Below are 13,217 nucleotides of genomic sequence, written 5' to 3'. Positions count from 1 at the left end.
TTATTTTTATTTAGATTATAATTGTGTGATCAGAGGAATCAAACTCAACGAGGAAGCGCTTTGTCCATTTTTACAAAACTTTGAAGGCAATCTCACATTCATACAGACTGAACTGAGACAAACACATTCCTATTTTATTCAGACTTCAGTACATGTGTATACATATTGATACTGATTTTTTGTTTGTTTTGGTTGAATGATATCCTTTGTGTTCAATTGTTGAACTGTGTATGGCATGCTTTCATCTGGTATGTGCTAGTGTTTAAGTGTATATTGCACTGTTAATTGAAGTGAAATAGAAAGAGAAGTAATTCATTCACTAAATAAAGTTACTGTTTCAGTGAAATGTGTATGTTCCAATTATTCATTCAGTTAGTAATGTAGTCAAACTAGATTCAAGTGTGAACACACACACACACACACACACACATATATATATACAACACAATGCTGACGAATAGAAGATGGACCTGCTGGATATTGGATATTGATTCAGTGGATGGTGTGAGACCCTGAACCCGGGATGCCAAATACTGTTAGAAAAAGATTTTATACTCATTTGGTGAGCTCAGACCTAAGTAGATGTTTTTGCTGCTTTTCTTTTAAGTGATTAATCTGATGAATAATGTTACAAACACAGCTATTACAGTATGGTAAAGTGTGTATTTTCCTAGGTTATGGAAATACACAGCCATGCAATGACAAGGTGACTCAGATAACAGAAAATGGAGAACTACATGAGCTGAAGTATCTAACACAATTTCATTTAAAGTAATACTGTATATAGCACTGTGTTAAGTAAAATTTCCAGAAGTTTCTCAATCACTTTCAGACATTTAAAGAGCTTTTACTGCAGTGCTATCAGTCACATGATGATAAACTACTTTTCTGGTGATTATTATTACAAACAAGATATCACTTTATTTTTTTTACAATTAAGAATCATTTTTAATTTTCTGGTTTTATATATTAAATATTTTTTATCAGAACTGATGTAATGACTCACTGTGCACTGTGATGTTGACAGAATTACTGCGTCCTCCAGATTCAGACTGACACCAGTAAACTCCAGTGTGTGATGTAGAGAGGGAGCTGATGTTACATGTAGATCCTGAAACTGATGAACAATTGAACAGTGTCTCACTGTGTGTGTATCTTCTCACTGTCCATCCAGTAGAGTCACTCTGGTCCTCACAGCTCAGTGAGAGAGAGTCAGCAGTAAAGTGTTGAGTTCTGCTCGGACTGATGATCAGAGACACTGGAGGAGATTCACCTGTTAATAATCATATTAATAATATTATATTTCAGTATGGGTCAATATTATATTAACATTTATTTTGCTTTAAAATTAAGAAACATTGAAAAGAGATAAAAATAATGCATTAAACTGTACATAGAGCATAAAAGATGCTAGCTTTTTTGTTTGCTTGTCTGAAGTGTTGCATTGTACCAAAGCTAAACACACACACACACACACACACACACACACTTTATCAATTCTGAACACCTCACACCCATTCTCATATTTCACACTCAGTGGTTCAATATAGTTTAGTGTACAGTATAATTTCAAAGTTTCTCTGAATTTCTCTTCAACACTCAAGCATGATAATGATGTAAATTAATTTGTTCTCTGTATGTAGCAGTGTAAATATATCTTACTGCGTGTTACTACCCAGCTCTACTGTTAACATGTTCTGTCTAGTCCAGTCTCTTACTCACCAGTAACATTTACCCAGAGTACATCACTGTAGTGTGTGTAGTAGACTGGGTTTCCTCTTCCAGCTCTGCACCTGTACTGACCTCCATCAGAGACTCTAACTGAACTGATGAAGTAGTGGTGTGTCTCAGTCTCAGTCTCAGAGGTGTTTGTGCTCTGTGTGGGTTTGATCCAGTAAAACTTCCATCCAGCAGACTGTGGCTTCAGTGTACAGGACAGAGTCACTGAGGTTCCTGTCAGTACATCTCCTTTAAGGTCTGATGTGAGTTCAGGTTTAGGATTTTCTGTTAGAAATGAAACACAGAGTTCAGGAGTAATGCAATCTTTACTTCTCTAATCAGCACTACAGGCTGAAAACATGTTTGCTCTGTGATGTTACTGATCTCAGCTAAACAATATGCCTACATCTTTTCATACTATTGTGTTAATTTTTTATTGTGTAGCATTGATAAATTAATCATGTTCATTTTTATTTCCTAAAAATTGAAACAAACCAAACATTTTGAGAAATTGCAGCATTGTGCTGTTTATTATAAATAAAAATGCCAACTGAATTCTTAACAGGATTTGAGTATCTAACATGCTGTGTGTTCATCAGACAAATTTACAAACCACCAAAAGTTGTGTATAAAAGACATGTTTAAAGCAGTTATAGTACATAACCCACATTACAAATAACCCAGTACATTAGAGTTGATACAGTTGATACAACTGAGCTGAAGGATCTTGGTCAAAGCCCATTCAAGGAGTTTGGCACAACTTTTTTTTATCTTTGAATTGAAACGTTATTCACTGAGCCACAGCTAGCTTAACAGCTTGCACTGTTTTAACACAATCTTTTGGTGGCATTAAGTAAGTGGTAGAAATAGTTAATGAAGTTATAGTAGTTAAGCTAATTGTGGTGATGTTGTGGCTCAGGGGTTAAGGCTTAGATTAATGCATTAGAAGTTTGTTTGCTCAAATCCCAGCACTGTCAAGACCTTTCTAATCAGCTGTATCCTGTTTCACCCAAATAAGCAAGTGTACTGGAATATGTGTTATTTTATACAACATTAATTTATCACAGTACTTTATTGTAAATGTGATTTACAATTGTTCAAATAAAATTTGAAAATACTTTACTTTACTGCCAACCCAAGTCGTGGTAAAGTGTATTTTGCTGTTGACAAAACCTGCACCAACTGCACACATCAGTATTTATTTACAAATCTTCATCACTGAACTAAACCTACAGATCTTTACTGTGAAAAAACAGCAGTGATACTCTGAGATCTTTTTTCAAACATACAGAATCATGACAATAACCTCAGCTTTAGACAACATCAGCTTTTCTATTAGGTAAAGAACATGATTTGGATACATATATCAACTATTTTATAACAATTTAAAATAAAATAAAAGGGAAAATGTTTTTCCACCAGACAGACTGGCTTATAAGTTGTGATGTCTTGACCAAAAATAAAGGGAATTCAAGGCTTTAAGATAGAAAGGTAAACATACAAGAGGAAGTTTATAATGAGACTCAGTTACAGTTTAGCTCAATGAAAAAATCTGGAACAAATCTGAAAAATGAAATTACTGATACATTTTAAATATAATAAAAACAAAAGTAATAAATAAATAAATAAATAAATAAATAAATAAATAAATAAATAAATAAACAAATAAACAAACTCACCTGATACAGTGAGTGTAACAGGATCACTGTCCTCTGAGAACTGAGAGTCTCTGGTCTTCCCTCTGCAGGTGTATGTACCACTGTCAGAGACTGTAACTGATCTGATGAACTCCTGTGTTTCTGTGTAATCTTTCTTATTCCAGATGTATGTCCACTTAGTGTCTATTGCACTCTTTATGTCACATCTGAAAGTCACAGTCTCTCCACTGAACACCTGCTTATCAGGCTTTATAATCACCACAGGTTTAGGATTCTCTGTTTATAAAAAAAAAAATGCTATCTTGTTTTACCAATTATTCATCTTTCAGAACACTGAATATCAACAAGGGAACAAAAATATAGATAAAATATTAATAATGATAGAAATCAATGAATCAGTGAAATCAGATTAGAATTTTTAGACATAACTCCTCATACATGTGACACCCACAAAAGGTCCATATTTGTGTATAGTGTTTTGTGTTTATTTTTCTTAATTTCTTTGGCAGTGATTTCATATTCATTTAATTTTATCTAATTTTGTTGTGATTGTTTATTTTAAAAATAAGCTTTTGTATTGTCACTGTGTGGGACTTTTATTTTGAAGCTGACTATAGCTCCTCAAAGGATTTAGGGAGATCCCGGGTAAATGAGTGATACTGCGCATGCGCCACTTATACCCGCTGCTGGGGAACTTGGTGAAGCGCGGACGTGTTTCTCCCATCTCTTTCTTTTCTCCTGTTTAACAGGTAAAATGTTTAAAAATACACATACACGAACAGACAAAGTGTAAAACTCACTCTGTATCTGGTATTTAGATTGTTAAGCTGTAAGAGAGGTGAAAGTTAATCAGAAATTAGTGATATATTTTTATTTTATAAGACAGTTGGACCAGGTGGATGGTATTGGATGTTAGTGTGGCTCCATTTGCTGCTAAAGTTCTATATGCTAGTGCTGTCAGGATAATTTCCATTGATGTGTGATGATGTTGATGGTGTTTGTGTTTAGTTTATTCATGCTCATGAAAAAGTTTACTTATGTCCTACTGTAATGTTCTCACTTAGCTAGGCTGTGTATCTAGTTATTGTCATTTAAGTAATTTACTGCTGATCAATCTCACAGAATGACGGGAAAAGGAGTTTATTTAAAGTGTGTAACAATTATAATGATATAATTATCATTCCCTGCATGTTAAATGTAGATGAAAAATAATTCAGGTGAATAACAGTATTGTGTATTTACTCATGTATGACACTTTAATGGAGATGACAGTGTTTCATCAAAAAGAGAAAAACTGTTATCTTTATTGTTTTAAAGCAATTGTTTTAATTCTGGATTAATTCATTTATGTGCTTTATGAGAAATGTAAAAGGAAAGCTTTATTGTTTAAAACAGTATTAATAAGATGCCTGTTTAATCTGTCTTCCTGCCCTTCTGACCAGGGTCTGTAACATACACACTCACTCTCTAATCTCTCTCATTCTGTCAGATTCTGTGGTCCAGTATAAAAGTTTGACCCTCGTCATCTTCACTCATTCACACTCAGGCAGGTCTCCACTCCAGCATTTTGATGTTTCTGAAGCAGTAACTTTATGAAACCCCTTTTACAGTCTCTGAGCAGGTTGTTGAAAGAATTTTACAGGTTTTGTTGATATTTTGTAAAGCTAAACTAGTGCTAAACTACTGCGGACTCTGTGTGCGTATGGACCAGTAAAACTTCCATCCAGCAGACTGTAGCTTCAGCTTACTATCTCTGTGACGAGGCTAAACAACTTGCTTAAATTGTTTTAGATTTTTTTTTTTATTTCTTTAAGTCTAATACCGTGCAGATAATACAAATAATTAAAATGTTTATATAAAAGAATTATAATGAAAATTAAAAGTGTTGCCAGTTCCAAGAGGTCTTAGTAACATTTTGTATTTCTATTCTACTTTAACCACCTACTTATTTACACATTTAACACACACATATTCAATCACTGCCTCATTTAACCAGAGTTGTGGGGCATTTCATGTATCCATCATATCCACTTTTCCTATCTCACCTTATTGTATGTAAGACTATCATAATTAACCTAAACACTAAACTGTTCCAAATTATCTACTCATGTCTGAAAATCATGAAAATGTTTGAATTAGAAATATCTGAACATGATTTCAATTAGGTTTATTAATTGATATATTAATTGCTTATTTTGTGACAGTTTAATATTTCATTACAAACATCATAAATAACAATTTTTGAATCATATTTAAACAACTACACAATGTGTGTGTGTTCATGTGTCATATTTTTCTACTTCAAAAATTTTTAGGTCTACTTTTTCTGCATGCTATGATGCTATGCTAACTCTGTTGTCTGTTTTACTTTTTGAAACTTTGCATGCTTTCTTTCTTTGGATTTTTGATCAGTAGAAGGCTTTACCTGGTTAAATGATGATTAAATAAAATAATAAATAACTTCCTGTTGGATTCTGACCACACCCCTTATAGGATGCCACATGGATGATTTTTATTTATCAATCCAGAGAATAAATAATGCTAGGTTTATCTCTCCCAGTATACCAGAGTTTATCCTATTATATTTATAAAGACGTATAATGTAGTCAGTATTGAAAATCATTGTTTGTCTTTGTGATTTTCTTGCTAGAGTGTACGTCTTTATTCATCTTTAACAAGCAGATCTTTACTGCTGAATTAAATATTAAAATAAACAGACAGGAGAAATATCTAAAGTCATTATAATGAGACTTAATTACAGTTTTGTTTGTATATATAATAAAAACAGAAGCAATAATATAAGTAGTAACAAAAATAATAAGATAAAGTCACAGACTCACCTGATACAGTGAGTGTAACAGGAACACTGTCCTGTGAGAACTGAGAGTCACTGCTCTTCCCTCTGCAGGTGTATGTACCACTGTCAGAGACTCCAACTGATCTGATGCTGAACCCCTGTGTTTTTCTGTATGGGTTCAGTGTGTAACCATTCTTCTTCCAGATGTATGTCCACACAGTGTATTTTTCACTCTGTATGTTACATCTGAAAATCACAGTCTCTCCAACAAACACCTGTTTATCAGGCGCAATATTCACCACAGGTTTGGGACTCACTGTAAAAAAAAAAAAAAAAGGTAAAATCATCATTTTAATAATTACTAATAAATTAAATGTAGATCACAATTTGGAAAACTGACTCAAAGCTAAAATTAATAAAGTTACTGTTCTGAAAATGTAGGTCTTTTGATTCATGTGTTCATGTGACCTATTGATTCATTAAAGTCATGTACAATCTTTTTACTATCCTGTTTTTCCCAATTATTTATCTTTCAGAACATTGAGTGTCAGCAAGAGAATAAGAAACTAAAGGAAGAATAATAATGATAGAAATAACTGAGTGAATAAAATCTGATTAGACGATTAACAGATATACTTAATAAATGAAAGAAAAAAATAGTGTTTAAAAACAATCATTCTGGGACACAAACAGACAGGAGATGGAATAAGACAGATATTAGCTATATATTCTATTTAAATGTTGTTTATATGTTCAGTGTTGTGCAGAATAACAGAAAGTCTCTCACCAGTAACAGATAGTGAGAGTGCTTTACTGTAGTGTGTGTAGTAGACTGGGTTTCCTCTTCCAGCTCTGCACCTGTACCGACCTCCATCAGAGACACTAACTGAACTGATGGTGTAGGAGAATGATTCAGTCTCAGAGCTCTGTGTGGGTATGGACCAGTAAAACTTCCATCCAGCAGACTGTGGCTTCAGTGTACAGGACAGAGTCACTGAGTTTCCTGTCAGTGCAGCTCCTTTAAGGCTTGATGTGAGTTCAGGTTTAGGTTTTTCTGTTAGAAATGAAACAGTTCAGGATGTGAAGTAGTCTTTACTACACTAATCACTTTACAGTGAAACATTATTACTGTCTCTGTGATGAGGCTAAACAACTTGCTTAAATTATTTTAGATGTTTTATTTAGACACATGATCGATTCACTGTGATTGAAGTGAGGGTCAGAAAATAACTGCTGTGTGATAAATAATGCTAGGTTTATCTCTCCCAGTATACCAGAGTTTATTCTATTATATTTATAAAGACCTATAATGTAGAGTCAGTATTGAAAATCATTGTTTGTCTTTGTGATTTTCTTGCTAGAGTGTACGTCTTTATTCATCTTTAACAAGCAGATCTTTACTGCTATATTAAAAATTAAAATAAACAGACAGGAGAAAGATCTAAAGTCATTATAATGAGACTTAATTACAGTTTTGTTTGTATATATAATAAAAACAGAAGCAATAATATAAGTAGTAACAAAAATAATAAGATAAAGTCACAGACTCACCTGATACAGTGAGTGTAACAGGATCACTGTCCTCTGAGAACTGAGAGTCACTGCTCTTCCCTCTGCAGGTGTATGTACCACTGTCAGAGACTCCAACTGATCTGATGAACTCCTGTGTTTTTCTGTATGGGATCACTGAGTAATCTTTCTTCTTCCAGGTGTATGTCCACACAGTGTATTTTTCACTCTGTATGTTACATCTGAAAGTCACAGTCCCTCCAACAAACACCTGTTTATCAGGCGCAATATTCACCACAGGTTTGGGACTCACTGTAAAGAAAAAAAAAAAGGTAAAATCATCATTTTAATAATCATTACTAATAAGTTAAATGTAGATCACAATTTAGAAAACTGACTCAATGCTAAAATTAATAAAGTTACTGTTCTGAAAATGTAGGTCTTTTGATTCATGTGTTCATGTGACCTATTGATTCATTAAATTCATGTACAATCTTTTTGCTATCCTGTTTTTCCCAATTATTTATCGTTCAGAACATTGAGTGTCAGCAAGAGAATAAGAAACTAATGGAAGAATAATAATGATAGAAATAACTGAGTGAATAAAATCTGATTAGACGATTAACAGATACACTTAATCAATGAAAGAAAAAAAATAGTGTTTAAAAACAATCATTCTGGGACACAAACAGACAGGAGATGGAATAAGACAGATATTAGCTATATATTCTATTTAAATGTTGCTTAAATGTTCAGTGTTGTGCAGAAAAGCAGAAAGTCTCTTACTCACCAGTAACAGTTAGTGAGAGTGCATTACTGTAGGATGTGTAGTAGACTCGGTTTACGCTTCTAGCTCTGCACCAATACTGACCTCCATCAGAGACGCTAACTGAGCTGATGGTGTAGGAGTCTGATTCAGTCTCAGTCCAATTGTTCGGTGTAGGTTTGATCCAGTAAAACAACCATCCAGCAGACTGTGGCTTCAGTGTACACTTTAGAGTCACTGAGTTTCCTGTCAGTACAGCTCCTTTAAGGCTTGATGTGATTTCAAGTTTAGGTTTTTCTGTTAGAAATGAAACAGTTCAGGATGTGAAGTAGTCTTTACTACACTAATCACTTTACAGTGAAACATTATTACTGTCTCTGTGATGAGGATAAACAACTTGATTAAACTGTTTTAGATTATTTATTTAGACACATGATTGATTCACTGTGATTGAAGTGAGGGTCAGAAAATAACTGTGTGATGATGCAGGTCTCTAATCTCTCTCATGCATCCTTCATATCCATATCACTTTTTTTCTCTTCACTGTTATTAGGTCAGTTTTTCTGGATGCTATGATGCTATGCTAACTCTTTTGTATCTCTCTTTTGCTTGTTAAAGCATGCTGGCTTCTTGTCCAGGTCCTACTTATTTACATTTCTACATTTCTCCATTTTACATATAATAAAAAACAAAGGTTTAATTAATTAATTAATTAATTAATAGGATAAACTCACCTGATACAGTGAGTGTAACAGGATCACTGTCCTCTGAGAACTGAGAATCACTGATGTTCCCTCTGCAGGTGTATGTACCACTGTCAGAGACTGTAACTGATCTGATGAACTCCTGTGTTTCTGTGTAATCTTTCTTATTCCAGGTGTATGTCCACTTAGTGTCTATTGCACTCTTTATGTCACATCTGAAAGTCACAGTCTCTCCACTGAACACCTGCTTATCAGGCTTTATAATCACCACAGGTTTAGGACTCTCTGTTTTTTTTTTAAAAAAAAAAAAGGAAATCAAAATTTTAACATTCAGTAATAATGAAGTAAATATAGATCACAATTTGGAAAACTGACTCAAAATTTAGATTTTTTTAACCAATGAATCATGTGTACAGCATTTTTGCTATGTTGTTTTCCCGATTATTCATCTTTCAGAACACTAAATGTCAATAAGGGAACAAAAAAAATAGATAAAATATTAATAATGATAGAAATCAGTGATTGTGTAAAATCTGATTAGACTTTTTAGACATAACTCCTCATACATAACATCACACCCACAAAAGCTGCTGCACATTAGTGTATTGTGTTCCTATTTTATAATGATATAATTAGCATTCCATGTTAAATGTAGATAAAAATGGAAAATAATTCAGGTGAATAACAGCGTTGTGTATTTGCTCATGTATGACAAAAAGAGAAAAAAAAAGAGAAAAACTGTTGAGTTTATTGTTTTAAAACAGTTGTTTTAATTCTAGATTAATTAATGTATGTGCTTATGAGAAATGTAAAAGAAAAGCTTTATTGTTTAAAACAGTATTAATAAGATGCCTGTTTAATAAAGATACTGTCAGCATGCGCGTCCTTTTCACCTCACACGGCGCGCACTTCCGGGTTCACCTCCCTTCAGCGCTATCCTTCCTCCCCAGATGGTCTCTCTGCATTGCTGTGACTCATCCCACCTTTGTACTCTGCATTGCTGTGACTCATCCCGCCCTTTGTACTCTGCATTGCTGTGACTCATCCCACCCTTTGTACTCTGCATTGCTGTGACTCATCCCACCCTTTGTACTCTGCATTGCTGTGACTCATCCCACCTTTGTACTCTGCATTACTGTGACTCATCCCACCCTTTGTACTCTGCATTGCTGTGACTCATCGCGCCCTTTGTACTCTGCATTGCTGTGACTCATCCCGCCCTTTGTACTCTGTCATTTTCCCCCTGCTGTTGTTTCCTGGCTGGACCTTGGACTGTACACTCACACTGTTTTCTGATTACTCTGCACAGATTTGTTGCCTTTTCTCTGTAAGAACTTTGCTTTTTTTCTCAGTGTTTTCCGTCTGCAGTACTGTTTATTCTGATTTCTCGTTTTCTGTGATTTTGCTGCTGCATGCTTCACCATTGCCACATATTTGTGTGGGAATTTGTCGGGTGTTTGTTTTGGCTGCATCCCTGTTCCTCCTCTCTACATTAAAGACTCTTCTCTTGCTCATGTCGCATTTTGTATTTGGGTCCTATTCGTTCCTGACAGATACCCGCTGGGGAACCTGGTGAAGTGCAGACATGTTTCTCTCATCTCTTTCTTTTCTCCTGTTTTAACAGAGCTAGTAATCTGTCTTCCTGCCCTTCTGACCAGGGTCTGTAACATACACACTCACTCTCTAATCTCTCTCATTCTGTCAGATTCTGTGGTCCAGTATAAAAGTTCAACCTTCATCCTCTTCACTCATTCACACTCAGGCAGATCTCAACTCGAACATTTTGATGTTTCTGAAGCAGTAACTTTTTTAACCCCTTTTACAGTCTCTGAGCAGCTTGTTAAAAGACTTTTTACAGATTTTGGTGACATTTTCTACCAAAGCTAAACTAATGTTGTGCCACTTGCTTCCCAATAGTTGCTGTATTGTAATTCTGTCCAGATGTTGTTTATATGTTCAGTGTTGAGCAGAATCACTTATCTGAAAGTCTCTTACTCACCAATAACAGATAGTTGGAGTGCATCACTGTAGTGTGTGTAGTAGACTGGGTTTCCTCTTCCAGCTCTGCACCTGTACCGACCTCCATCAGAGACACTAACTGAACTGATGGTGTAGGAGAATGATTCTGGCTTCATTTCAGTCCAATAGCTCTGTGTGTGTTTGGACCAGTAAAACTTCCATCCAGCAGACTGTAGCTTCAGTGTACAGTACAGAGTCACTGAGTTTCCTGTCAGTACAGCTCCTTTAAGGCTTGATGTGAGTTCAGGTTTAGGTTTTTCTGTTAGAAATGAAACAGTTCAGGATGTGAAGGAGTCTTTACTACACTAATCACTTTACAGTGAAACATTATCACTTTCTCTGTGATGAGGCTAAACAACTTATTTAAAAAAAAAAAAAATTATATATTTTTTTATTCAATCACATGATCTAAAAAAATTTTTAGGTCAGTTTTTTTCTGGAAGCTACAAAGTGATACTAACACTTGTATAATTATATGTCTTCTTGTCCTTACCTTAATCATCTGCTTATTTACACATTTAATATAAAACAGTATTTAATTCACATTTGATCCATCAATGCCTTATTTAACCAGAGCTGTGGGGTGTTTCATGCATCCATCATATCCCTTCACTTTTCCTGTCACAACCTGAACACTGAGCTGTTCCAAATTATCTACCAATTTTTACAATATTGAAAATGCTTAAATTAGAACATGATTTGAACTAAATTTATGCTTATTTTGTGACCGTGTAAAATGTCTTTGGAATCACATTTAAAAGAAAATAACTACATAAGGTGTGTGTAATTTTTCTACTTCTTTTTGAGGTCAATGTTTTGGGATACTATGACGCTATACTAACTCTTCTGAACAATTGCTTGTCTGTTTTTTTTTTTGTTGTTGAAATTTTGGCATGCTTCCTTCTTGCCCAGGTCTCTCTTGAAAAAGGGAATGTCAATGAGTCTTTACCAGGTTAAATAAAGGTTAAATGAAATAATCAATAAAATTTCCTCTTGGATTCTGACCACAACCCATATGTCATCACATACAAGAAGTCATGTCATTTCTATCAAACACTTTCACTGAATTTGTCCTATTATTTTTACACATTTACACATCTTATAATGTTTACATTTTAGAATGTTGTGAGTTCAGGTTTAGGTTTTTCTGTTAGAAAAGAAACGGACAGTTCAGGAGTAATGCAATCTTTACTGCACTAATTACAAAATCAAGCATTTTTTGTCTCTGTAATTTTAATGGTCGGTGTATTTGAACAGTGAGAGGCAGAATAACAACAACAAAATCCAGAAAGACTTTTCTGAAATGCGTCTTTCTGGATTTTGTTGTTGTTATTCTGCCTCTCGCTGTTCAGATAAACCTACCATTAAAATTATAGACTGATCATTTCTTTGTCACTGGGCAAACGTACAAAATCAGCAGGGGTTCAAATAATTTTGTCCCTCACTGTATCAATTATTTTCTAACAATTTTAAATAAAATCAAAGGCAAAATAATGTTCCCCCAGTCAGACTGGTTGACCAGAAATGAAGGAAATTCAAGGCTTTAAGACAGAAAAGTGAAAATTGAAAGTAAACAGACAGGAGGAAGCTCTAAAGTTGTTATGATGAGAATCAATTACAGTTTTGTACGATAAAAAATATCTGGAACAAATCTTAAATTACTCATATATATTACATATAATAAAATGCAATAGTATAAGTAATAACAAAAAATAAAAAGGAAAAAGTCACAGACACACCTGATACAGTGAGTGTAACAGGATCACTGTCCCAGAACTGAGAGTCACTGTTCTTCCCTCTGCAGGTGTATGTACCACTGTCAGAGACTGTAACTGAGCTGATGCTGATCTCCTGTGTTTGTTTGTATGGGTTCACTGTGTAATCATTCTTATTCCAGGTGTATGTCCACTCAGTGTCTTCTGTACTCTGTACATTACAGCTGAATGTCACAGTCTCTCCACTGAACACCTGTTTATCAGGCTTTATAATCACCACAGGTTTGGGACTCACTGTTTAAAAAAAAGAAGAAGAAGAGACTATTATTA

The 13,217-nt window shown here is 34.4% G+C and overlaps 1 protein-coding gene across 1 annotated transcript in view; it reads right to left on the bottom strand.

The window, feature by feature from the left end:
• Nucleotides 1-13,217, bottom strand: part of LOC131356506 (basement membrane-specific heparan sulfate proteoglycan core protein-like) — a 135,997-nt gene that overhangs the window by 63,493 nt on the left and 59,287 nt on the right. The window contains exons 10-12 of the mRNA XM_058395577.1: nt 11,153-11,431; nt 6,962-7,228; nt 6,218-6,490 (exon numbers count right to left, since the gene is read on the bottom strand). Coding sequence (XP_058251560.1) covers nt 6,218-6,490; nt 6,962-7,228; nt 11,153-11,431 — 819 coding nt within the window. The remainder of the gene's footprint in view (nt 1-6,217; nt 6,491-6,961; nt 7,229-11,152; nt 11,432-13,217) is intronic.

This window comes from Hemibagrus wyckioides, linkage group LG07, assembly GCF_019097595.1.
Source record: "Hemibagrus wyckioides isolate EC202008001 linkage group LG07, SWU_Hwy_1.0, whole genome shotgun sequence".
Classification (NCBI taxonomy): Eukaryota; Metazoa; Chordata; class Actinopteri; order Siluriformes; family Bagridae; genus Hemibagrus; species Hemibagrus wyckioides.
The sequence above is the reverse complement of the archived record's forward strand: the minus strand, read 5'-3'. Positions and strand labels throughout refer to the sequence as shown.